General features: G+C 53.0%; 8 protein-coding genes across 8 annotated transcripts; 4 read left to right on the forward strand and 4 right to left on the reverse strand.

The window, feature by feature from the left end:
* Positions 1-1266: 1266 nt before the first annotated feature.
* Z520_01890 (uncharacterized protein) lies at positions 1267-3639 on the reverse strand (the record flags this gene model as incomplete). The annotated part of the gene is made up of 1 exon (XM_016772404.1): positions 1267-3639. The coding sequence occupies one exon, from the start codon at positions 3637-3639 to the stop codon at positions 1267-1269; it is 2373 nt and encodes a 790-aa protein (XP_016635874.1).
* A 5295-nt stretch (positions 3640-8934) lies between these two features.
* Z520_01891 (uncharacterized protein) lies at positions 8935-10171 on the forward strand (the record flags this gene model as incomplete). The annotated part of the gene is made up of 2 exons (XM_016772405.1): positions 8935-9381; positions 9440-10171. The coding sequence occupies 2 exons, from the start codon at positions 8935-8937 to the stop codon at positions 10169-10171; spliced, it is 1179 nt and encodes a 392-aa protein (XP_016635875.1).
* A 1078-nt stretch (positions 10172-11249) lies between these two features.
* On the reverse strand, positions 11250-13865 carry Z520_01892 (uncharacterized protein; the record flags this gene model as incomplete). Its single annotated transcript, XM_016772406.1, has 1 exon — positions 11250-13865. The coding sequence occupies one exon, from the start codon at positions 13863-13865 to the stop codon at positions 11250-11252; it is 2616 nt and encodes an 871-aa protein (XP_016635876.1).
* A 382-nt stretch (positions 13866-14247) lies between these two features.
* Z520_01893 (uncharacterized protein) lies at positions 14248-14992 on the forward strand (the record flags this gene model as incomplete). The annotated part of the gene is made up of 3 exons (XM_016772407.1): positions 14248-14310; positions 14361-14404; positions 14461-14992. The coding sequence occupies 3 exons, from the start codon at positions 14248-14250 to the stop codon at positions 14990-14992; spliced, it is 639 nt and encodes a 212-aa protein (XP_016635877.1).
* A 693-nt stretch (positions 14993-15685) lies between these two features.
* On the forward strand, positions 15686-16858 carry Z520_01894 (uncharacterized protein; the record flags this gene model as incomplete). Its single annotated transcript, XM_016772408.1, has 2 exons — positions 15686-15948; positions 16033-16858. 2 exons carry the CDS (start codon positions 15686-15688, stop codon positions 16856-16858), a joined length of 1089 nt encoding a protein of 362 aa, XP_016635878.1.
* A 1538-nt stretch (positions 16859-18396) lies between these two features.
* Positions 18397-19622, reverse strand: Z520_01895 (uncharacterized protein; the record flags this gene model as incomplete). The annotated part of the gene is made up of 2 exons (XM_016772409.1): positions 18397-19377; positions 19434-19622. The coding sequence occupies 2 exons, from the start codon at positions 19620-19622 to the stop codon at positions 18397-18399; spliced, it is 1170 nt and encodes a 389-aa protein (XP_016635879.1).
* A 785-nt stretch (positions 19623-20407) lies between these two features.
* Positions 20408-22330, reverse strand: Z520_01896 (uncharacterized protein; the record flags this gene model as incomplete). Its single annotated transcript, XM_016772410.1, has 1 exon — positions 20408-22330. The coding sequence occupies one exon, from the start codon at positions 22328-22330 to the stop codon at positions 20408-20410; it is 1923 nt and encodes a 640-aa protein (XP_016635880.1).
* Positions 22331-23139: 809 nt separating this feature from the next.
* Positions 23140-24315, forward strand: Z520_01897 (uncharacterized protein; the record flags this gene model as incomplete). The annotated part of the gene is made up of 1 exon (XM_016772411.1): positions 23140-24315. One exon carries the CDS (start codon positions 23140-23142, stop codon positions 24313-24315), a length of 1176 nt encoding a protein of 391 aa, XP_016635881.1.
* Positions 24316-24448: the final 133 nt, after the last annotated feature.

Here is a 24448-nt window from a genome sequence, read left to right on the forward strand (position 1 = left end):
AGCCGATGTGAGATACTGCGGTCGAGCTTCGGCTTTTGCATTCGTGCGCCGAAGAGACATCGCATATCAAAGCTCGGGGGGAGGGGGGATTGGAGCTGGCGGGATAAACGCGGAGGGGTGTATGATGCGCATACGAAAAGAAAAACCAACCACAACCATGTCAGTGAGGAGAGATCTGCCCTCTAGGCGTGTCTCCTCCCCCAGGTTCTGGTTCGAAGATCGGAAGGGCGACCTGGAAAGAATCGGAAAGGTTCAGCTGTTCACATGGTCACATCTCGTCAACTGGTCGTGGGGTTGGATTGGAACCAAGGAGCCAATGTGGGGTTCCGACGAGTTTCCGCGCCTTCGGGCTTTCGGAGAGAACAGGGTCGCCACATGAACCAACCGTCTGGCCAATGTTCACGACTTGTTCCGCGAGTTTTGTCCTTGGTCCTGCTTCCTCGTCCCGACTCATCGAATCCCCTTTGGCGTTGTGTTCTGGATTGTGGGACCCGAGATCAACAGAACTGCTTGTTCAACTGTTCATGACTTTGTCCTTTGAATGCAAATATGGCGTCAACGGAAAGGAGTTTTAGACTGGGGAGAGGGCGAACTAGACAACTTGGGTTCGGACTGTGCTCTTCGATGCGCCATCGCTGTTTATGACAGAGTCAGGAGAGGCGAGGATTGTTTGGCCCTGTTTTGCCTTTTGTGTCTGTTAGGTCTCGCGCTTCAAGCAGGAACGGATCAGTTCTTCGCGTACGAATTTCTGGAGGAGACTGGAGAAGTGGACAAAGGACATAAAATCTGCATTGCTCAGTCGAGGGATGCTAGATAGCAGAGCAGAGAAGATCGAATAAATAATCTCCTCACCCGACCGAATCATAAAACGCAATCGAAAAATCAATCATCACAGAGAAACGAACTGATTGAATGACAGAGAGTGAATCCAAGGATGGAAACTAGACTACCTCCAGTTATCTTTAGCCATCTCTTGAGCCCACACACAGATAAAAACTCCGTCCTTGTCATTTTAGGTTACTTCATTTTTGATCCTCGTACTCTTAAGACTCATCAGCACAAGGATTCTACGCCGCCCTTGGTGCCTTATCCTGTCCGAAGAAGTACTGGGACGTAACTGCCATATCTCAATCATTTTTTTTCATTCACTTCCTCCCAGTCTTCCTCATTGTCTCCTTTGCCTTCTCGCAGTCCCAACATTTTTGCTGAGGTGTACATGCTGGATAGATAGCCTTGTACTGTCCTCTCCCTCCCCACCATCATCCATTATGCCACCTTCTCCCACACCCCGGTGGCCCTGACACAGGCATCCTGGAACGCATAGATATCAGCACGCGATTCTTCCAGGAATCCTTCATGCTCGTCGGCGCCTCCTCCCCGCATTCCTGGTTCTCCAGATGCCGTACTTGAAGTCGACGCCTGTGCATGCTGAAGCAACTCAAGCAGCAAATTCACTGCGTTGTTCAGGTACGAGAGATGAGCCGAGATCCGAGATTTGAGGGATGAGGATGGATGCTGAGAGAAAGGTAGATGTGGGAGCACAATGCAAATGAGATTAAGGGTCGAGATGTAGAAAGGGATCGAGAGAAGAAGGTCGGGTAATTTGTCCAATGGTGATTCTTCTGGAGAAGTCGAGGTTGTTGTGGAGGAGCTTGAGAAGAGAGCGAGTGAGGGCATATCCGGCGGGAAGAGGAGATCGATCAGTGAGCGGTCTGTGTCGTTCTTGTCTTCACTCGTCTCCTCTTTTCTGTCCGCATCATTCGGTGCAAAGAGGATTGCCGACGGATCCAGAGCACCAATCACCATGGGTACCTCTTCAGCCTGGGCTCGCGCTCCTGCACTAATCCACTCCGAAAATTCAGCCTTCAGCCAATCCACCCCAACAGCCTTCAACAGTCCGAGCTGCTGCGGAGGTGCTAGTGGAATTGGATGCGGCTGCAACGCTGAAGTGCTCCTTGTGAGCCCCGTCTCTTCATCAATCCCCGGCGCTGGCGGCTCAGTCTCTTCCAGCTCATCTTCAATTTCTGCCCAGTTAGTGCTCAGCGTGTCTCCTCGAAGTGTTTGCGCAATGACTTGTAAGCGAAGGGATGGATCGGGGTACGCGTGTATCAATTTTGTCGCGATATAATGTGCCGAGTCACGGAGAGACGGGTAAGGGGTGATGGTAAAGAGTTGAGTCAATGTGCTTATCAAAAGGAGAAATTTGGCTGGAGAGGGCTGTGGTGTTGTTGGGGCAGCAGTGACTGCCAGAGATCGTTTGTACAAAAGAGAAAGGAGCGAGTCCTGGAGTGGTGGCAGCGGTATGGTGGGGGTTGCGCTGAGGGGAAACGAATGCGCGATAAGTTTTGTGAGCTCGGAGGTGGTAAGCAGCGGTTCTGTGTCGGAAGGGTTTATATAGGATTGATAAGCGTGTAGGAAGATGACTCCGGCTCTGGGGAATGGGATTTGAGATGGCTTAGTTGGGTATTCTGATGGTGTCTCGTCATGGTAGGGGTTCTCGAGATCTTCGTCCTCGTCTTCGTGGACGAGTTTTGTAATCTCTTGGTTAGCGTCGAGTTGCATCTGCTTGCTTATTGAGAAGAATCGGGCCAAGAGAGCGTCACGTTCCTTCAATTCTGGTGTTTTCTCCCAGACCGCGTTTTCTGTCGGCCTCCCAGGCACAACCCTTCTTGGCTCGCAATATTCCCGCAGTCGAGCGGTCCAGGACATGGAGGGATGGTCGTGAGTTGCCAGTGAGGACATATATTCGTCCAAGACCTCAAGTAGTACGGCGTCAAGTAGTCGGAAAATGATGGCCTTTTCACCTTGTGAAGGCTCATTGACCCCAGTGTCCTCCTCTTCAGCCTTAGCCTCTGGATCCGGCAAAGGAGCGGTCGACGCAGGCACATCCTGTGGTACTTTGCTCGAAGACGGTCCCTCACCTTGGGTGCTGGTGCGTGGAGGCAATGGAGGCCGTTTCCTGCCGGCTATCTTCTCCAGCATGGTTAAGAATGAAGAAGTAGTCACGGTCGAGATGGGTACCTGTCGATAAGCGCCCAGGGCGGCCGGCAGGGATGTTGCAAGAAAGCGACTGGGAAACTGTGTTTTGATCCTAGGGTGAAGGATGCTCAACATATTGAAGAGGGCTTGCAACTTTAGTGCCTTGTCTGATACTGTTTCCTGTACATTGCCCGATTCGCCGGCGCCTTCATGGGATGGCATATCGGCGGGCATGCCTTGCAGGGTCATCTGTCCCAGATGGACTCGAGGTGCTTCCCCAGGGAAGGTCGGCAGGTCATCTTGGTCATCTCTCTCGTCAAAGTCATCTTCGTTTTCTGACCCCTGGACTTCATCACTCAGCTTCTCCAGCTCTTCGGCAACGCGAACGACGACTTCTCTGGGATTGCCCCGTCGAGCAACAATCTCCAAGCATCGATTAGCTTCTTCAGGGGTATCTTTCAACATGGGAAGGATGAGCTTCAACAGATCCCATCCGATTTCTTCGGCAAGTTTACCGTCATCGTCGCTAAGGAGTCTGCTCAATGTGGGAAGGTTCCGAGGGGTCAGTTGATACTCCAATAACGTCAGGTAAGTCATGTAGTCGGTGGCCGGAGGCAAGGCCGAGACAAGAGGATCTTCTGCGCCAGCTTGAGCAGCCATTATCTTGGAGGCCTAGCCGGGTTTTGGCAGATATACCGGGCTTCTACTAGAGTCCAACGATTGAAGGGCGATCGGAAAGGACACGCGATTTGGATTGGTACAAGCAGAACCAACTTTTGCAAGAGGAGCTGAGGAGGCTCTAACGATGGCTGATACGTGACGCAGTTCAGGGCATGGGCGATGCGATGCGATGCTCGGACTTTTCGCCGCCGTCGTCCAACGAGGTGATGCCTTGAGGTGATTGTTGATGTGAAGTTGAAGTTGACATTCGCTGCTACTTTGGGGTTGTCGTCATTTCACTTCTTGGCAGCCACCACGCAGCATCCCACATATACACAGTACATACTACCTAGCAAGCCGACTTCAAAAATAAGTGGCACAAGTCTTACGAGAAGAGAGTACGGTAGTAGCAAAGTAGAAGGGATTAACTATTAACTATTAGGTTATCTTGACTTATATAGGGTATCCTATCTACTCTTGAGCACAGCGGGATCCTTATACTTATTACTAGATACTAGTTAGACTGTGCCATTTATTTCTGAAGTCGACTTGCTAGGTATACACGGTACATACCTAGGTACCTAGGTAGCTAAGGTATGCTATCTACCTACTACTAGGTAGCGAGCTAGGTACCTCCTACCTAATCCATTGCTTGTAAGCCATCGCACTGCGATTGACTCGCTTGTTCACCCCTGGGATGCCGCGCTGTCAGCCCAATGTCACTCTTACTGTCCGAAAAGCAAGGTAGGAATGTCATCGCAATCAAACGAGCATTGCTGACCCAGAGGTTTGGGCACAAACAATCTTCACTTTCTCTACGCAAATTTAGGCTCTGATTCTCGGCCCGGTTGCGTGTCGCCATAATGTTGAATGCATGCGCTTGGTGGTGAATCTGTGTCCCCTACTCCGCTGACTTGTGTGGCTTCGGCGCCGAGCACTAGCAGTGCCACAGGCAAAAGTGAACATTGGCGAACTTGGTGCGGTGTTGTCAATCACATAACTCGGGCGAACGTCTTGTCTCCACGGTGCGCAATCTGAAGCATGAGGCGATCCTTCTTTGTATGGGAGGTCCTTTGACGCAGCCCGCGGTATGAACACGAGTACGAGTATCACATCCTCGCAAAGAAGGCGAACGCCTGTCATCCGCTTGCCAGCCGCCTCGGAGAATTTCTTTTCTCGCATAAAATTTTCTCGGGTCGCCGGTTTCCTCGAAATTAATCTCCTGGACTCGGTACAGCCCCATGCGAAAGAGGCGAGGTGGTCTTGCACAGCTGAGATGTCTCAAAAGAAGCACTGACAGACCCCAGTACTCTAGAGTCTAACCTCGGCCAGACATGGATTATGATTGCCACGTGGGTTTCCCCAAGAAATCACGAATTGAGATTTGAGTGGCGCTGGACTAGGGAAAATAATGGGCTTCTAGTGCAGCCTCCGCCGGTGCCACCCTGGCTCCTGGACACGGAAGCCCGCTCGACACTCGAAACGATACGGAGTACGACGCGTGCTCACTGCTCAAAGGGGTACGATTATGAAGTCTTGCGCTGAGTGAAAGCCCTAGTGGCCCTTGTCCGCGTGGGAAGATACAGGGTTAGGGGCATCAGACAAAGCTCCAGTTTTCGCCGTTGGAATTGCTCCCACAGTACTAACCCCGAGCCCTTGAACATGTCTACGCGGGTTCGAAATTACATATGTAGGGATCTTGGAACTGGCCCCCTTCTGCACCGTTTTTCCAGAATCTCACCTGAGCGAAAACCAAACGAGACTTGAACCTGTATGGCCTGTGCAAACTCGCCACGGATCGACGCCAAACCTGTCAACTTCATCGCAGGTTGGACGGAGCTTTTGCGGAGAATAACTGAAGACCCGAAAAGTACCCTGGCGGATCGAGCCTCTTTCTCGCTTGTCCGTCATCGATCCCAACTAGGCTTTTGAGGCGCCGTCTTCGGAAACCTGGTGCGCCCGGCCTGAAGCCAGAAGTTTAACGGCGATCTCTCCCCCAACTAGAAACCAATAGTGCCTTGATCGACGGCTGTTCTCCAGCACTTTAACTATTGAACACAAAATGAGATCACCGTCGAACTGGCAAGACCCGGGTTGATATTATTTGCGGTGGTCCTTCTCCCATCTGGGCATGCATGCAATTGCATGAGTAACCCCAGTTGACTGGCATGCTTGAACCATGGAATGTCATGTCAGGGGTCCTTATAGGCTACCGGATATGAGATGTCAACCCCGACACCGTGTTGGTGGGCAGGGTCCAAGGATGACCACTTCCCGCAGAATAGGAAGACAAACCAACATGGATGACCTCCGTTCCGGCTTAGTACCACCATTCCTACCAGCACGAGCTCGAGTACGAGCGACGATACCTAGGTATTGAACAAGTCCCTCGTGCTCCGTCCTCCGTAGAAAGAGTGGATTTCTTCCAACCCAGGGGCACGCGACGGTCACTCGCCTCCTGCCGCGACAGGATTATTTATGGAACACCTAAGGAGAATATATCCCACATGGCCGAGGATAAACAAAATTCATACCATTGGGGGCCTATCCTCCAGGGAGTCCCAAACAGGGAGTGCAGGACCAGCCCAGCCGGAAGATTACAACCAAGCGAGAAACCAGCGCAAAATGTCTCAACCAACAGGAGATTCCTCTCTAACTTCGGGATCCATCGGTATTGATCCGAAACCCCTGGTCTGGCTGAAGCAAGCAGAAGCCATCTTGAACATATGATTCTAGCCACCCCAATGGCACTGACAGCCAATCACAAGGCCAATTCGTAGGGAAACCGACATCAATGGCAAATACAAGCGACAAGACCCTCGAGTATTTGTGGCAGAAGCAAGACTGAGATCGGGGCGACATCAGCCACAAAGATGCACAGGCATGCACGCCAATATAGCTTGCCATCCAAGCGTCAGCTTGCCTGGCATCTCCCGAGCGAAGGGGAAAAAGAAAGAAGTAAAAGGGGCAAAGAGTTCTGTGTCCTACGAGGAATGGAATCGAAGGAAGATCCCTTTATCGATTGCGGCTATTCCATCGGCTGGGCTCCCCTGCTAACCCTGGAAATGCGGTGGCTGATGATGATGATGATGATGATGATGATGGCGAGGACTCGAGGAGAAAGAAGACCCAACAGGGTCAACAAAGGGTTTCTGCTCATCATTATTGAATCCACGTCGGGCCCCCGCCACGGATGTCTAAAAGGCCCAAGCCCGGATTGACGCCAAAGCAACAATAACCAAAAGAAAAAGGTCTCAGTAACTCTCCAGCTTGTCAGTAGGATTTGTGGGACCCGGAGCCCACCGCGGAGGTTCGTAGCGCGTCATCGGGTGGTACAGCTGAACTATTTCTGGCCAAATGCAGCCCGATAGTCAATACCTTGAGATTGGCAGAACGACATCAGATCCCCGACTCATGCGAGCATTGCTGTTCTGTCTTCACCCCTGGCCGATCCTGGGCCACAGACCGGCGAACTACTTCCTGCTTCCTCGAAACAAGGCAAAAAACTTGCCTGCACTGGGTCGCTTGGGGGCCAGCGCTCTACCCTCTCTTGTTGCATGATGGGAATGACCGACGCTGATTCGGTCGTTTCGGGCAGAAGCCGTCTGGTCTTGTCTCTCCCCTGTTTCTCCATGTTTGTGAAGGCGTCGCCAATCGACGTTGCTATCAAGGCTCCGTTTTCAACGGCCGGCCTTGCTCAACTGCTTTACCCAAACCAGCCTTTCGCGGGCCAATGGTGAGAACCTTGAGCCCTGAGCCTTTGGGGGGAGTTCGGGCAGGAGGGTTCTCGATTGGCATGCCAGAATGTTTCTTCCGCGGCCTCTGCAAAGCACCACCTGTGTTGGGGAATTTCCATGACAATCCTTTCATTGGGGCCCGGACCCGGGCGAAGCTTACCTGTACAAGTATACTTTTTGAGTGCTTGGTCAGGTTGGCCACCCTTTGCGCCTGGCTGCGCCTGTTCTGAAGCAAATCAGGCAGTGCTCACCCGGGGCAAGCCATTTCGTATAGCTGGCCTCATATTCCCCGCCAGCCTGGGGGGCGGATTGTGGCTGGTGCCATCGCGTCGCTGGCTTGCCGAGACACCACTATCTAGTGCCACCGACCTAGAGATGCACACCATGGCTCCGTGGCTGTCGCGAACAGGCGGCGAAACATCTTCCACATAACCCTGCGGATTATAGGATGTCGCAATTGACAGCGGGAGACGGGGCCAAGTGTCCGCTCCGATGCAAAAGCTAATGCATACCTTTTTCAGCTTCTCAGCTTCCTGGATCCCTGGATCGCATGAGCGAGTGGGCTGCGCATCCATACCAATGTGGAGCTGTTAACCGGGACTATTGGGTCAGTACTCCGTCTACTGCCTCTCAATAGAGCAGATCGCCGTCACGGTTCACGAACATGAGGAAATTTGTCTGCTGCTCAGGTTCCCGCTTTGTCTCTGCATGGCCCAGAGGCTGCTGCCCTTGCATACGAATGAGCAAGTCTACGACCACATTGGCCCGCGTCTCTCACAGCGAGTTCGCTTCTCTGGTCCTGTCATGACTTTCGGATCATATCCGCCTAGTCTTGCTTCTCCTACTACTTCAACTCTTCACGGACCATGGACCACTGAGTCCAGACGCTCCTTTCTGGAATTGAAGCCTAGTCATTCGCTCTTGCCCAGCTGGCGCACCGTGCCCTCTGGTTTCACCCGAACTTGACGACGTCCAAACTTCTGTTCTATCCTTCAAGCCCTCGACGACGGGCATTTGTACTCGTTCTCATTCTGTTTAGACAATATTGGTTGGATATCGAATTGGGGGCCAGAAGGGAGTCTGGCAAACCTGATCAGGTAGGCAACACAACCCTAGGCGGATATGTTGTGTCCAACTTCTCCTTCAATCCATTGGGTCTCGAGGCAGTACACTGACTTGAGCCAAAAGCACTTGCAACGGACATCTAAATAAGCGTCGGAGGTACACTTGGTACATGGTCGAGGCAGAGCGACTCTGAGTTTGCAACGGTATCTGAGGACGGACATCTGAAGGAGAGGCCGCATTGCAGCCACTGGACCATTCCTCCGTCGACGAAAATCTGTGAAAGGCGAAAGCGGAGCGGGCTGTCTATGCGATCTTCGAGCGATCTCAGTGAGAAACGTACCTGATGCAGCATTCACGCCCACCTCAGTTCCCTCTCTGCCCGTCATTCAAGAAACACCGATCCAGCCTCGACAACTCGAGATTCACCATAGAGCACCTCACTCTGCCGAAGCCAGTCGCTGCGCCCGTGTGGGCATCTCTCCCCACCCCTCCCATGTCCGGTTCTCCTCCACCGGAACCACCTGCTGAACCTGCCCAGATTGCCGGTCGAAGAAGGAAGCGATCTCGATCTTACACCCCTCCAACAACGACAGTCACGACGACGGCAGCCGTTGCCTCGCCTATAGCGCCTTTGGACACCAGCGGTCCTCGACCAAGTGCGATATCAAGAGGTGGGGAGACTATTACCGAGTTTGCTGTTCAGCCGGGGCCGTATGCGCTGAACTATCCACTTCCTCCAACCTCACATCAATCTGCGTTGAGCTTACCCTCAGCGTCTATCAGTGTGCCACCGCCTCTTCTGGCACTAAGCCCTGTTTCACCACGCACTACGCGAAAACCCAAAGCGCACGTCGCATCGGCTTGCGTAAATTGCAAGAAGAAGCATCTGAGATGTGATAGCAGTCGTCCATGTCGGAGATGTGTACAGAGCGGCAAAGAGGTGCGCCAATTGTGGAATTCTCACATGGGGAACTGCGCTAATGATTCTTCTTTTCCAGGACTCCTGTGTAGATGTCGAGCACAAGAAGCGGGGACGTCCGCCACTGAAACCAGACGATGCGAATGCAAGACGACCCTTTGAAGCAGCATTGACTCCCTTGCCCGGGCGGTTGGGCGACCCGTCGAGGAGATTCGGCGACCCACCAGTATATGCCGCAACAGCAGGATATGCGCCACTCAGGCCATATGCTGGCCCTACTTCTCGGTTGGGACAGGCACCAAGATCAGCCTTCACCTTACACGCTGCGCCATCAATATCGCCGAGCCTGGCAATGGCAGAAGGGACATTTATACCTTCCTCGTCTCGTCAATATCACGGCGGTCTTGCTCCTATGCCGGGGCAAGCACCCTCCTCCTACAACACTTCGCAACCAGAGTCCACCTTCCGACCGATGAGTTACGGCGGCAGTTACAACTACCCGGCCCAGCAAGGGCAGCTGGGACCTGCGTATTACACTCCCAACCCTATTTTCTCGCGTCCTCCATCATCCTTGTCCTCTGAACAGCTGCCACCCTTGAGCACATCATCCAGTCTCCAGTTACCACCAATCTTACCAGCACCTCCCGCCCCGCCCGCCCCGATCGACCCGGCGATTGTGCAGCAGCATCCTCAACAAACTCTACCGTCTCCCCGAGGACAACAGGGAAGCAGAAACGAAGGCACGCAAGAGCCGGATGCGAAAAGACCGAAGATGGATATCCAGGGCATCCTCGGTCCGCGAAACGAATAAATTTGACGTGTGCCGAGGAGGACGACAAGGGTCAAACCTGAAAATACCACGCCTTTGATGGTATATATGCTACGAAATCTTTCCCTTTGTTGAATGAAGCCACGAGCGTCTGAGGGTCAAATCTGCACCATTATCTTCTGTTCTCTCCCAGTCTTAAAATTCTGTACAACTATTTTAATCAGGCACAAAATGGTCTGTGCTGGACACAGCACTGATTGTACCTTTCTAACGGATGCAAGAGCATGAGAAACGGCAGAAACACTCCGCGTTCCTCTTCGAACAGAGGGACACAATTCCACGAATGCGAAGACAAAGTTCGAGCTAGTGTCGGAAGTGCGCAGGTCGGTATCGACTTGCGCGAAACGAATCTCATATCAAGGTCTTGATACCCGTTCTACGCACGTGGTCAACAGCACGACATAGAATTTACGTGAAATGGGTCGCGATCGTGGCCAACCACGTTCGTATGCCATAACGGCCGGGCGACGGGCCTCATGACCATACACTTTCCTTGATGCAAAGGCAAAAATCATGAACTTTCTTTTGTGGCAGGGTCGTCATGTGTGCATAATCCAACAAGAGGGCGTTGGCGAAATGGGGCAGTCATCCAATCCGTACGTCTAGAGGACGTGGAAACCGAGAAGTCGGCTGCGGCACGTGGGTGGCATTTTGTGATTAGGAGACGGGGCGCTTCGACAGAATTAAATCCTGGACGAAATCCCGGTTCCTGGCCGAACGACGCAGCATATTTTTGTGGTGATGAATACAACGATAACAGGGCATTTGGCGATTCCAGGATATGAAGCAAGGGGCTTCCCAGGGGAGTAACGGCCTCCTAGCTGGGAATTCTGGAAACGGTCTGTCGGGGAAACGAGTTGAGACAGCCCTCAAGTACAGCAAATGGAGGCCCGAGAAGGACAATGGAAACGGAATGGGTCTACTACATGTCATACGAAGGAGGCTTTTGCGGTTTCCTGTAGAAATACAATCACGATGGCTCCTGGCTGGGCTGTTTTTCGAACACATTTCTCAAGCCTTGTGGGTACTGTGCTTCTTACTAAATTGGATCTGTTGTAATCTAGCCGGTCGCGAGGAGACCAGAGGCCAAGGCCTCCAGATCCTCCAGTGTCTGCGGCGGTTGGGCACCGCCATCTGTGGCGCGGCGGTTCTTGCCTTTCTTCTTCTTCTTCTCCTTGCCCTTGGTGTAGTCATCCTCATCGGACGCAGACGGCGAGTCTTGGAACCATTTCTTCTGGCGTTTGGGTTTGGGTTCGTGTTCGGTCGGGGAGGACTGATCTTGAAGGGCCTCGTCCTCTGCAGCTTCGAGGTCGGCGGCGGCGTCATCCTCGTACGGGACCAGTTGGACGCCGTATCCGCCGACCTCGTCTTCCTCTCCGTCTCCTTCTCTTCGTCCTCCTTCCCCACCACCTCCTGCGCGCTGCTGTCTCTCCCTCTCCTTCCTTTTCTCCTTCTTCTCCCTCCTCTTACCCCTCGCGATCTCCTTGTCCACGACATCCGCCTCCCTCGCTCTCTGGGCCTCTCTTTCCAAAAACGCCCGCCTCTCCTCCTCCGCCTTGCCCGTGAACTGGTCTTCGTCCTGGTACGCCTTTTTGTCCCTGGGCGTGTCGCTGTCACTGTCAAAGGTCAGGTGAGATCCTCTGCCGCGGTACTTTAGCAGCTTCTTTTTGGACGCTAGGAGTTTCTCGCGCCGGTGGGAGTCGATGGTTAGTGGAGGGGCGGAGGGGTTGGTGGAGAGTTGGATGGTTTTGGTTTCCAGGGATGAAGATCCTTTCGTTCGTTTCGTTGACGAGGGTGCGTGAGAGGGGTTTCTTGACGAGCTCGAGTCGCTATCGTTACCGCTGTCCTGGTCGAGATCCGAGTCGCCGGCTTCGAAGCGGCGTTTTATCGAGAGAAAATCGTCCACCTCGTCATTAGCGGTGGCGGCGCCGTTTGTTTTCGATGCCGCGTCGTCGTCGCTGCCGTCATCTTCCTCGTCGTCCTCAATCAACTTTGTGTAATGCTCGGCCAGGACGTCCTGGTTGCGCCGTTCGAACATACGGTCGTATTTCGTCCTGACTCCTCCATTCCGTTGTTTTTGTTTGGATCGCTGCTCTCCTTCAGCATCACTCTCATCGCTGCTCGACTCCAGCGCGGCCAGTAGTTGTCTCGGAGCGTTCTTCTTCGCCTTTGCATCCTCTCCTTTGACGAACTTGACGCGAGGTACGCCAGGAAGGCCCAGACTCGCAGCAAAAGCTTCCAGGTCGAGCTTTTTCAGATCGAATGTCTCCTTGTCCTTTTGAATATGGACACTGCGCACATAGCTTATAAAAGCTTTCTGTCCCAAGTACTTCAACTCGGGGTCTTTGAAACACATATTCTGCAATTGGTTTCGGATGGTCTGCTGCATTTTCTTTTGCCGGACGTTCATCTTCTCGGGGCTGACCTTCTTTTTCGCTAGCGCATTCAACATGCCTTCTTCTTCACTCGGGTCGAGGAACAACACCGCCCGGCCATCGTGCTCGAACCGTGCTGTTCGCCCCACTCGGTGGATATAAGTGTCAGCGTCTTCCGGACAGTCAACCTGGACGACCCAATCCACAGCAGGGAAGTCCAATCCTCGGGCAGCGACATCCGTCGAGAACAAGCATACGTATTTACTGTTTGAATATTTTGTAGTGATCTCAACCCGAGCCGTTTGCTTTTGTCGTCCATGCAGGTGCAGCAAGGGGATACCAGGCTGGAGGTGCCGAAAGGCTTCGTACACAAAGCGAACCTGCTTGCCGCTGCTTAGGAAGACCAGGATTTTCTTTTTGACGTTTGCACGGATAAAGGACCACAAGGTATCGAGCTTTTCTGGCAGTGGGGTGACGACGTAGTTCTGTTGCAAGGACGACGGCGTAGCGCTATCGGCTGCTTCGTGGACAGAGACAAATTCCGGTTCTTTCAGATTCAATCTTGCGAGGTCGGAAACCTTCTTCGTCTGAGTGGCGCTGAACATGAGAGTCTGCCTATCCGGGGGAAGGTGCTCAAGCAGGGCGTCAATGGTCTGCTTGAACCCCATGTCCATAATTCTGTCCGCCTCGTCCAGGACAAGCATTTGCAAATTTCCAATATCCAATTCCGCCGTCTGGTCCATGTGCTGTAGCATCCTCCCCGGCGTGGCGACCAGAATGTTCATCCGTCCGAGTCGTTCTCTCTCCTCTTGTAGACTTTTGCCCCCAATCACCAAGCCAGCAGAAAAAGTGTGGATGCGGCCGACTTTCCGCAGCACCTCGAAGATCTGGATGGCCAACTCTCGGGTGGGAGAGAGTATCAGCGCTCCCAGACCATCGTAGTCCGTCCATCTCTTGCGGTACAAGTTTTCTAGTACGGGGACAAGAAATGCCAGTGTCTTGCCCGACCCCGTCTTTGCTGCGCCCAGAATATCCGCACCCTGCAACGCAAGCGGTATTGTCCTGCTTTGGATCGTAGTCAAGGTTTTGAAGTGCGAGGCTGCGAGCCCGTCTTGGGTCGCTTGAGACAATGGGAGGTCGACGAAGTTCTCTGGCGGAGACGCAGATTTCGCATCGAAGTTGGCTACCCGCTGTGCAAGGGTTTCGAGGTCTTCTTCTTCTCGTTTCCGTTTGAGCACCTTGGGTCTCTGGAAATCTTTCTTCGGGCCCCTTGCCCCTCTCCGGTGCCCCTGCGAGCCCATTGCAATACTGTGAAGACTGCGTCTGGGACAAGGTTGTGTGGAGGTTTGGCGGCGCGGGTTGGTTGCGGCTCAAATTATTTTTGTGATCACGTGGTGAGGCGGGTTATCGATAAACGGGAAAACATCGGCAAGCCTTGTCGGAACAGCTTCCCAATCGAGTACGAGGTAGATTGAAGAGCGTCTCGTATTACCACGACCTGCTTTGCGCCTTTATCGCCCCTCGAGTTTGACGGACAGTTGCCGTTGCGTCCGATCAATATCTCCAATTCGAGGTCAAGGTTATTGCTCTCTTGCGGTCAACTCACCTGCTTCTGACACAAATACTCTTCCCAGAGGTCAAGATCTTGACAGTCATCGGTAAGCTACATACTATCAGCCCACCATGGCTAATGATGAGTCCGATGCTCTCGATGTGCTTGAAAAAGAAGCGAAGGAGTATGATAAGGTGTGCATTACTGACCCACAAAATGTACATTTGACTAACATTGCTACCAGGACGCTGAGATCGACCGCATTCTTAACGCCTTTAAACTCGACGCGTAAGTGTTCGCATTCAAGTTCCTAGTGCACGTTAACGCCGCTAACACATCTTCAGCTACGCAGTATTAGACCTCCAGCCTGGAGTTCCTGAATCAGACATTAAGATCGTCTATCGCAAGAAGTCTCTACTAATCCACCCGGACAAGACCAAGAACCCCTCGGCTCCTGAGGCCTTTGACCGGTTGAAGAAGGCACAGACTGCATTACTGGATGAGAAACAGCGTCAGCATCTGGATGAATGCATTGCAGATGCAAGGCAACTGCTGATCAGACAGCACAAGTACACCGTGGACTCTGAGGAATTGAAAACAGAGGAGTTCAAGCAGGAATGGCGAAAAAAGACGGTGGAAGTGCTGGTGGAAGCAGAGGCTCGGAGACGGCGACAGATGAAGGCCAAAATGCAAGAAGAGGGTCGTGAGAAGGCGAAAGAGGATGCGCAGTTGGAAGAGAGAAAACGGAAACGAGATCACGAGAAGGACTGGGAGGAGACCAGAGAGCAGCGAATAGGGAGTTGGCGCGACTTTCAGAAGGGCGTCAAGAAGGGTGAGGATGGGAAGAAGAAAAAGAAGATGAAGGTGCTGGGCTGATCTCGTTGCTCGACGATGGTATAAGGTGTTTTGTTTCTTCTTTGCATGCAATATGACGAGCCAGATCGGACTACCCCGTCGGCCCTGGGATGTGTCACGATTGAGCTGGCGGATGATAGACCAAGCCGTGGGATTTTGGGCGCTGTTTGGGGGACTCGCATTTATGGGGGTCGGCTGAATACACTCGAAACATGAATACATCCTCCATACCCTGGAGACTGCCCCCGACAAGATGGTGGGGGCCAATATCTTTCCGCGGGGCAATGCAAAAGGTGATTTACTGGATAGACGAGCCATCTGTCTCTATCTTTCTATCGGCTTCGGTCAACGACGGGGACGGAGGCTCCGGCAGCAGGGTGACAGGCTGTGGTCAGCCTTGGAGACCCGTCTCGCCGTATCTCGGCGGGCGGGATAAAACTACCTTAGTGCCTAGAAGGATACCGGGTGTACCTATGAGAAGCCTTCGCATAGGCTCACTACAGGTACCCAGGGTGCCAGGCTTGCCCGGTAGGCAGGGGTTTCCCCCACACTCACCCTCTCCCACCCGATGTCATCTTTCTCCGATTTTCTGTGATTCTTTCGGATCCTAACTGACGGCAACTCGGTCTCTCGCTTTAACACTGGTGACACGCTCTCTATTCTCGTGTCCCTCCTCACAATTGCCACCCCTTCCTTATACATGTCGGCGCCATTATGAGCACTACATCGCTGCCGCCCAATGCCCCCATGGCCAATGGAACCTTCGCCGCGGTCAATGGAGAAGCTGATGTATCCTCGTCGTCCGCCTCCGCCCACATCCCTCCTGCCTCCCACTCGTTGCAGGATGTTTGTGCTCTCGTCCATGCGCAGGTCTCTTCGTTTCTTTCTGCGGTTCCCGAGGACGAGGTGACCAGGAGTACACAAGAGCAGGCGAGGATATCCATGGGAGTTATAGAAAAGGCGTTGAATGAATATGAGTGAGCCACAACCCCGCCGCCGATCCTGCTCTCGACTGTTTCTTTCCAAGCCAAAAAGATCTGACAGCGGATTGTGCTACACAGATTCTCGACTCTTTCCCTCTCCTATAACGGCGGGAAAGACTGCTTGGTTCTTCTCATCTTATACCTCGCCGTCATCCATACACATTTCACGCAGCCCAGCAACAGACGGAAAGAGTTTCCCAAATCCATTCCCTCCATCTATGCAAAACCACCCGATCCCTTCCCCGCCGTCTCGGATTTTGTCGATTATTCTGCGCGCCTCTACCACCTCGACCTGACCCATATATCCACCAATCCCGGTCCGGGAAAGAAACGGAGGTCACATTCCAATCCTCCCATCACGGCTCCTCTGGCAGGGTTAGGACCCGAAAGTGTCACGCCCAACCAGAAGACCACCAACAACTCGTTTCAGAAGCCTTTAGACAAACCAATCATCTCGTTCCGCGACGCCTTTGCCCTCTACCTCTCTTCCAACCCGCACATAAAAGCCATCTTCGTCGGCACCCGTCGCACCGACCCGCACGGTTCTCACTTGACGCACTTTGACCCTACCGACCACAATTGGCCGCCGTTCATGCGCATCCATCCGGTGATTGATTGGCGTCTTTCGGAAATCTGGTGCTTCTTGCGCTCCCCGCACCTTCAAGACATCGGCCGTTATTTGAATGGCAGCGCGACTGGCGATGGGCGAGATTCAGGGACCGCGGGCACGGCGGCTCCATTGAGATACTGTGAAATGTACGACGCGGGCTATACAAGTCTAGGGGGCGTCAATGACACGGTGAAGAATCCGAAGTTGCGGTACACGGACGAGCAGGGGAAGGAATGTTATAAGCCAGCATACCAAATGACGGCGGACGATGGAGAGAGGCTGGGGAGGGAGTGATCAAGAAAATACGACAGTGATCCCAGCTCGTCAGCATGGCGCGAGTGACATTGGAATGCACCCATGACTTTTCAAGGAAGCGTCCATGCGGGAGAATGCAGACGCCGCGCTGAGATGCTGAGGAGGAACTACAAGAGAGATCCTTAACCACCCTCCCTACGCCACGGGGGTGGAACGCCTATGATCTCACTGACTATAGAATTCTAAGAGGGCATCCACTGCCATCCAGAATGGGGGTAAAGCAATAACTAGACCAAGAAGCCAAAAAAGAAAGATAACATCTTGTCATAAAACATTGTTAGTATACCACTCATGACCACCTGCACTTTTGTAACATGTCCCTGATCCAGATCGCTCAATCCCGTGCGCCCCCTGGTTGATCTCGGCCGTGTACCTCGTGCTCCCGTGCGAGAGAGCACCGAGTACGTGGATATGAATGTATGGAGGTAGAGGTAAGGTACCTAGGTACCTCGGCCAAGCGCTCCGGTTCCACGCCGAGGAAAGGAAGGGAAGGAAGGCCGTGATGGGTCGCGGGCCGTAGATCTATCCACCTCCGTTTTCCGCCTTTGCATGTCATGGATAACCTCGAACATCACCTGTTAAGGAGAGAATGAGTCGCTACATCGCCTAGGCGGGCATGTAGACGTCCCTAGGTATGTATGCAAGTATTCTTGGTCTATTCTTCATATAAAACCCCGAGGAGGGGGAAAATGGGCAATCAAATGTGAAATGCATCGGCAGAGCAATTGCCTTTGTGGGAGGACACATGCCTTTGTACATAATCCACGCTCGCTTCGCTCGCTCGATAATGATATACCTAGGTAAAGATATATAACATATGAGAATCCCAGGCGGGGGGTTGAAACCCCGTACCAAGCCCGCCAATTTGTACATCCCAATGTAGCATAACGTTCTGCTTCAGAAACCGAAAAAGAGCCCATTACACGAGAGCCAGATGCACGTCCGGAAACGCCCAAAGACTTTTCGACCTCATAATCACCGACCAGGTGTAACTTCCAGCCCAGAGGTTCAAAGGAGCCCCGTACGGACATCGCTGGGACCCATGTGCCTCAGCTTCACCGTGGCTGAGAAGCGCAGACTTCCCCATGTCATGATATTGACCCCAAATCTGAATCGTAGAGAAACTGCTCGAATACCCCATTTCTGTTCCCAAAACAGGTGTATGAATATAGGCACCATTGGTGCAAGGTATGCCGTCGACTGTGCCCCACCACCACCTTTACCCAGGAACAAGTGCGGTACTGGATAGTGGGAAACAGGTTCGGCTTTCCAGGTCTCATCGGCGCTATGCGGGTCGGTGCCATGCAGTTGTCGCCTTCCGTAAATCCTTGGCTGCTTCTCTTTGAGTTCAGCCCGAGACTGGGATTTTCATGAGCCATCATTTTCCCTGAGGAGGAAACGGCGCAGCTGCTCTGTTTCTGGCCAAGGTATTGCAAGGGAAAAATAGCGGGTAGACCAGGGTTGGCATCCAGACTCCCCAGGTTGGCCAGAACACGATCCATGGACTTCCCCTTCTATCAACCAATTCCCAAGAGCCATTTGCTGCGTTCGTAGACATAGAAACTTGTGGCGACCATCGGTATGACTTTGACATAGCCAATGGTGAGACCGACGAAGAACCCTCTCCAGCCTCTTTCAAGCCATATCCGACGCGCTGTTTCGGCAATAGTTAAGCGATGGCCATCCCCTATAGCGCCACCGACTTGCATTCTCCGCCGAATCACTTCAAGTGGGTAAGACGAGGTTTGAGAAACTAGACCAGCTATTGCGCCCGAGGTGAGCTCCGCTGGGGCAGTCAGTTGGGCCCGCCGTTGGACCTTGGCATTTGAACGGGTTTCTACGGGAGGGATTGCGGCCGTAGATGTTGAGCGTAGGACTGTGTATGGCGCCAGGAGGGGATGTCTGAATAAATCGCCTATCGTGTCATGCGTCAAGAAGGACATTCCAGCATATGGCAACATGCCCAACAAGGTCGGAGAGAATCCGCGGTAGAAGTTGACAAGTCCCGACTTTGGCACAGCTTTCTGCGCTGCATTCGTGGCGGCTGCAACTGAGTTATGACCGGCGAGATTCTCTGGTTGCGGAGGCTGCTCATGGTAGATCTGCCGACATATTCTCGTCAGAGACGAGCGTGAGTCCTTCTTAGTTTCGAAAGCTAGCCGCACACGGATGACCTCGAGAGGGTAGGTGAAGAAGACTGAAGTGATGCCCGCCATAGACCCAGATATAAAGCGGCGAAATGGTGTTTCATAGGTTTTGTCCGGAATGACACCGGCTCTTATCTGCTCGTAGGCGAGGAACTTGATCCCGGCATATGGGAAGACTCTCAGAAGAGTCGCAGAATGACCGCGAAATAAACCCCGGGGCCCTTCATTCTTTTGTATATCCCGGATCGCCGTCACCACGCCGAACCAGCTGCCCGTGTACTTTGCGAACTGAGGATTGGAAGCTTGGAAGAGGATCTTTACTCGGTCAAGAGGGCCGACAACAGTTTTTGCCTACAACAGCACGTTAGCAATCGTCCTAGCAGGGTAGCTGGCCGCCGTCCACGTACCGCACATCCTGCCAACCCCCCTGCTAGCCCGGAGCGTATGATATACTCAAGGCTGTGCTTATCCAGAGGCTTCTGCGCCTGGGACGCAGGTCTGGTCAATGTTATCGAGGCATCGTTGTCGGGGAACAGTCTTCGGTCAGGGCCCGGGGGTGGCTCCTCGAGCAACCTCGAGGCGCCTCGGCTGTCCATCTCTGGTGATTGTGAGGAATGTGATGATGTTGCTGCATGGCCTTGACCGGAAACAGGCATTCACAGGATCCTAGAACATGTCTAGACCAGGATGACTCTTGAGGCGCGGGCACGAGGGAGAACAATGTTCACAGAAACGGCCGAGGGGAACCATGGGGTTTTGTGACGTCGGAAGAGTGGTGCCGTGGTGGTGGTGGTGGTGGCCAGTGAGGGCACATGTAATAATAACGAGGGAGGAAAGACTGCAGGTGACTGTGGGTGACTATGGGTGACTGGGGGGTGGGAGACGGAGTGATTCTAGGTAGGGCCCCAGGTGGCTCGGTGGGTGCCAGGTCCTTTTTCCGATGCCGGGCCGCTGCAATCTCGGCGGTTTTCGCCTCTCGGATCTCGAACAATGGGGCGTGAGGGCGATGGAAGAGCAGCCACCCAGCAGCCAACGGCCATTATTTATTATTACCTAGGTAAGAACAGGGCATGCGACAACCGGTCTACGAAATATTTATTGTTCTAACCAGGCTTCCTTTTCAATGCGTCGTGAGTAGATCAAAAGCTGCCCAGATGAAGACCTTGATCATATCCACGAAGCCCCTTCCGAGAACTAGCCACAGTCATGTCAAACCAATGTGCTGTTTCAAGAGCGAGAACCGCTTATTCACGGCATATTGCTTCGCGGAGGGTCGGCCCCTCATACCGAACCTGGACATTCCTCAAGGGTCGTAAAAGCTAACGGTACATTTTCTTCCAGCAAGATCTGTCCCTGATATTCTCATGCTCCCAAGGCCACATCAGGCTTGAGTCGGACTAGTCGGACTTGTCGGACTCTCCTGCTCGTTGAGACGCTGCTCTGCCTTGTAAGTCAACTCCAGCACTTCCAGTAACCCTTCCATTGCCACGGGGGACAACGTTTGTCTTGTCGGAATGCGAAGTTTTGCTGGAAACATCGTCTGCAGCCTGGGAACAAACGTAGTTCCCTGCTCGGAACTTCGCGTCCGTGAGTGCATACTCCTTCTGGTCTTATCTGGGCTCCTTGACCGCGCTCGAGTGGTGATGGGTGAGAAAAAGTCAGATAGTCGATTTGTCCCAAGCCAGACGCTATCGTTGCGCCGACGGCCCTCGGCTTCCCACCAATGCTGGTGCTGTCCTGCTGAAGGCTGTCGCATCGTTCCTTCGTCTGCAGAAGGCGGAGCCTGGTGTCCTCTGCCACGACGTTGCAGCAATTCCTTGCTTCGCCGTCGCAGGAAAGGCATGGAGAATTTTGAATTCGGGTCAATTCGCCTCCACGGCTTTTCTGTCCACGAGAAGAGGACGCTGTCAACGCCGGCCTGGAGACTCAGCATAACTGTTTGCACTAGAGATAGCCAGAAGATAGGATGAGCGACGTAGTAGTTATTGTAGTTCAGAGCGTGAGACGCGAACGGAAAACTCCACATAAGAATGTAGACAAGAGGATAGATGAACAAATAACGCAGCTGCTTGCGTATCGCCAATCTGGTTCTTTTGAGAGGGTCATTGAGCCCAGTGGATGTTGTCGACGGGGTCACTGGGCAGACAACGGACGTTCCCATGATTTGATCCTTCGTAGCGGACAGAGATCGCGGCAGCGCTGAGTTGTCCTGCAGCTCAGGAATCGAGGACAGCGGTCCAAGGGTATGATCCGGAGGAATCTGGGTCTCACCAGACCACTCGCTTCCCCGCGCTAACATACTCCTCCCTTCGATTTCTCGAGGAGCTTCAGTAGGGATGCTCTGGAGCGGCTTCGAGGTAATAAATTTCACGTCATCCCAAGGCTGACGTTCTTCGGGTGCCACAGCGCCTCCGAGGAACGGATTCTGGGTCTGCAACATGAAGGCTTGGGAGGGTAGAGCCGGTGACTGGTCAATGGCCCTTCTCTCGGGATCGGTACACCTGGTCGAAAGATCAGATCGGTTTCTCAATCCGGAGTTGTAGTGTGATGAATTCGTCGCGCCGAGGTTATCGAACCCCCGGAATTTGATGTGGACGTAGATGTAAATCCAGATATACATGATCAGAATTACACCTATGATGAGATATCTGGGAACCCATGATAGGGCGAGTCGATACCCAATTGGCCGTTTGGGGAGGTAGCAAAATGTGCCAGCTGTAATATATGGGTCCTTATCGTGAAGGAAGGCCAATGATGCTGCCAGCAGTGCCGGGCCAAGCCACATGATGTAGGTCCAACGGCGGTATCGATAGAGTCCTCCTTCCCCCAAAGTGCTACCAGGGTTGAGAATGTAGAGAATAGAATGCAGGGCAATGATGAGGATGGCCATGTCGGAAGACTCGATGGCAAGCACAAGCATGAATCCGCTGACCTGGCAGAAATTCGAACCGCTGTTGACCGGTCCCTTGACGAACACCACGGTTGGAAAGATGAAGTACCAAACAGCCTTGAACGTGTCGCTGATGATGAGGTATAGAACCAGACGATGCCGGAAGCTCCTTCGCATGATGAGGAACCATCGTAAGGTTACCAAGACCACGACCAAACTGATGCAAGCGCATATCAGCGAGGCCAGCAGAATGGCTTGATTTTGTTCATCGTTCAACGCACCACCGGCACTTATGCCAGATCTGCCCGTGCTATCAGGGCTCCTCGGCCATGTTAGTATGGGTGAAGAGGTGCTTCTGCCGGTGTTTGGCTCGAGGATGTCTGATACTCGCTCCGGTGGCGAAAGTCGAACCATGAGAGGAGTTGTTTTAAGATCACCAGAAATCCAACATCACTCGTAACATGCTTTACTCAAAAAGTCACAAGATCGAGGGTGTGCTGCTGCAGAATATAAGACCAGTAGCAATGGAAGATGACCAAAGAGATCGGACGATGGCAAGTACCGTGAATATGGGTTCTTGTAGCACGCGTTCAACGGTAGACACCACCGACACTGAAGAGGGAGCAAATGATGAACACCAACTGAAAAGGAGATGATCTAGGGGACGATCCTCCGAAAGTCCCTGCATCGTGCGAGGAAAGAGTTCAGACCCACCGTGAGGAATGTTGTTGTGATGCGTTTGGCAAACTTCGGTTGATCAAGAAAGGAATGGAGGCCGGGTAAGAGGCCGGATAACAGGCCCATGGGGTGAAGGCTCGTCATCGAGAAGCTCAGCCTTGGCCATCATGGGCGCAATGGCGTGTGAGTGATCTGTGCGAGAGCTGGATGATGGTCTGTGTTGGAGTTTGGGGGGTTTTACTCGAGGAGAAGAAGTACCTAGGAAAGAGGGAGAAGGAGGAGGAGGAAAACATACCTTGGTAGGCCTGAAGTCCCCCTTCTACACACATTCCAAAAGGAGGCTAGTGTCTCTGCAAACTGGCTTTGTATTGTCTCCATGTTCGTCTTCAACCGTGTCGTTCCTCCGTATCCCAACGTGTCAACCCCTCGAACCTTGTGCCAAACATCCGAAGACACCCCCCCATGGTTGGATCAAACAATCCACCATATTAAACAACCCACGATGTGGAACTCGATTCCATTAGTGTTTCACCTGGACGCCCATCATGTCGGGGGCGATCCTCTACCGCAACCAAGCCGCTACTGTTGTCCTGATCGACGTCCCGCAATCTATCCGCGATGCCCAACAAGTTCCTTACACGCTCCGATCATCTCCAGCTCTCAATAGCCCCTACCCTAGCACCGAACCGAAGGGGTCGAAGCGAGAGGCTGTGCTCAACACAACAACCATGGGCGAGCAGCACTACCATGAATCCGTACAAAGGGAGATACACGCTGCATTGATCGAGATCCGGACGCAGTTGCATGGCCAGGGCGGGGTTTGGTGCCATCCACGCCACGCTTTGACCTCACATCATGACTCGACGTCCCCATCACCAGCCCAAACAAGCATTCCAGAGTGGTCTGTGAGCACTGACTGGTTCTCCACGGGTGTACCTGTGGTCTTATCCACCACAGAAAGACGCAACAAGTTTCGCGCTCTTGATGATCTGCATGGTACCATCGTCTACAACATCCGGTCAGAAACCGCGATAGTTGAAGTTGGTGGACTTGGTGACTTTATTGTCCCTTCGGGGTCGTCGTTCATTTTGGCAAGTCTCGAACGCGGGTTTCCCTCTTTCCTCTCCGCCCGCCACGCACTGTCACCCGAGAAGAAGAATCTTGAACTCATCCTGATGGATCCCCCCTGGCCCAATCGCTCGGTCCGCAACTCTAATGCGTACAGAACGTCGGAAGCTCAGGCTAAGGATCCATTTCTGCAAGCAGTGGGGATTGCCCGGGATTTCCTTGCCCCGGAAGGCCTACTTGCCATCTGGATCACTAACAAGTCTTCCATACGCGCTAGGGTATTGCAGACGATGCAAACAACAGATCTACATCTCCACGAGGAATGGATATGGATCAAAATAACTTCCCAAGGAGTTCCCGTCAGCCAACTTGACGGAGTCTGGCGGAGGCCGTACGAGATCCTGCTGTTATTTCGGAAGGGTCAACCTCTCCAAGACCCTGTGCGAAAAATTGTTGCTAGTGTTCCAGACTTGCATTCGCGAAAACCCTGTCTGAAGGTATTGTTGGAAGAGCAGCTCCCGCCAAAGTACAGCGCCCTCGAATTGTTTGCGAGGAATCTGACAGCCGGGTGGTGGTCGTGGGGCGACGAGGTGTTGAAATTCCAGCATGAGAGCCAATGGTACGATTATGGGCGATCCGAAGAAGGATGTTAAACCGCGCTTTTCGAACTGCGCTACCAACTGTAATTGATAGCAAACAACGAGGGGGAGTTCACAGCCTCACCGTGAGAAAGACGAGGCTGACTCCGGCAAGGCTGTGCACTTCCGCCAATGAAAACCCTCAGGT

This window comes from Fonsecaea multimorphosa (assembly GCF_000836435.1).
Source record: "Fonsecaea multimorphosa CBS 102226 unplaced genomic scaffold supercont1.3, whole genome shotgun sequence".
In the NCBI taxonomy this organism is placed as follows: domain Eukaryota; kingdom Fungi; phylum Ascomycota; class Eurotiomycetes; order Chaetothyriales; family Herpotrichiellaceae; genus Fonsecaea; species Fonsecaea multimorphosa.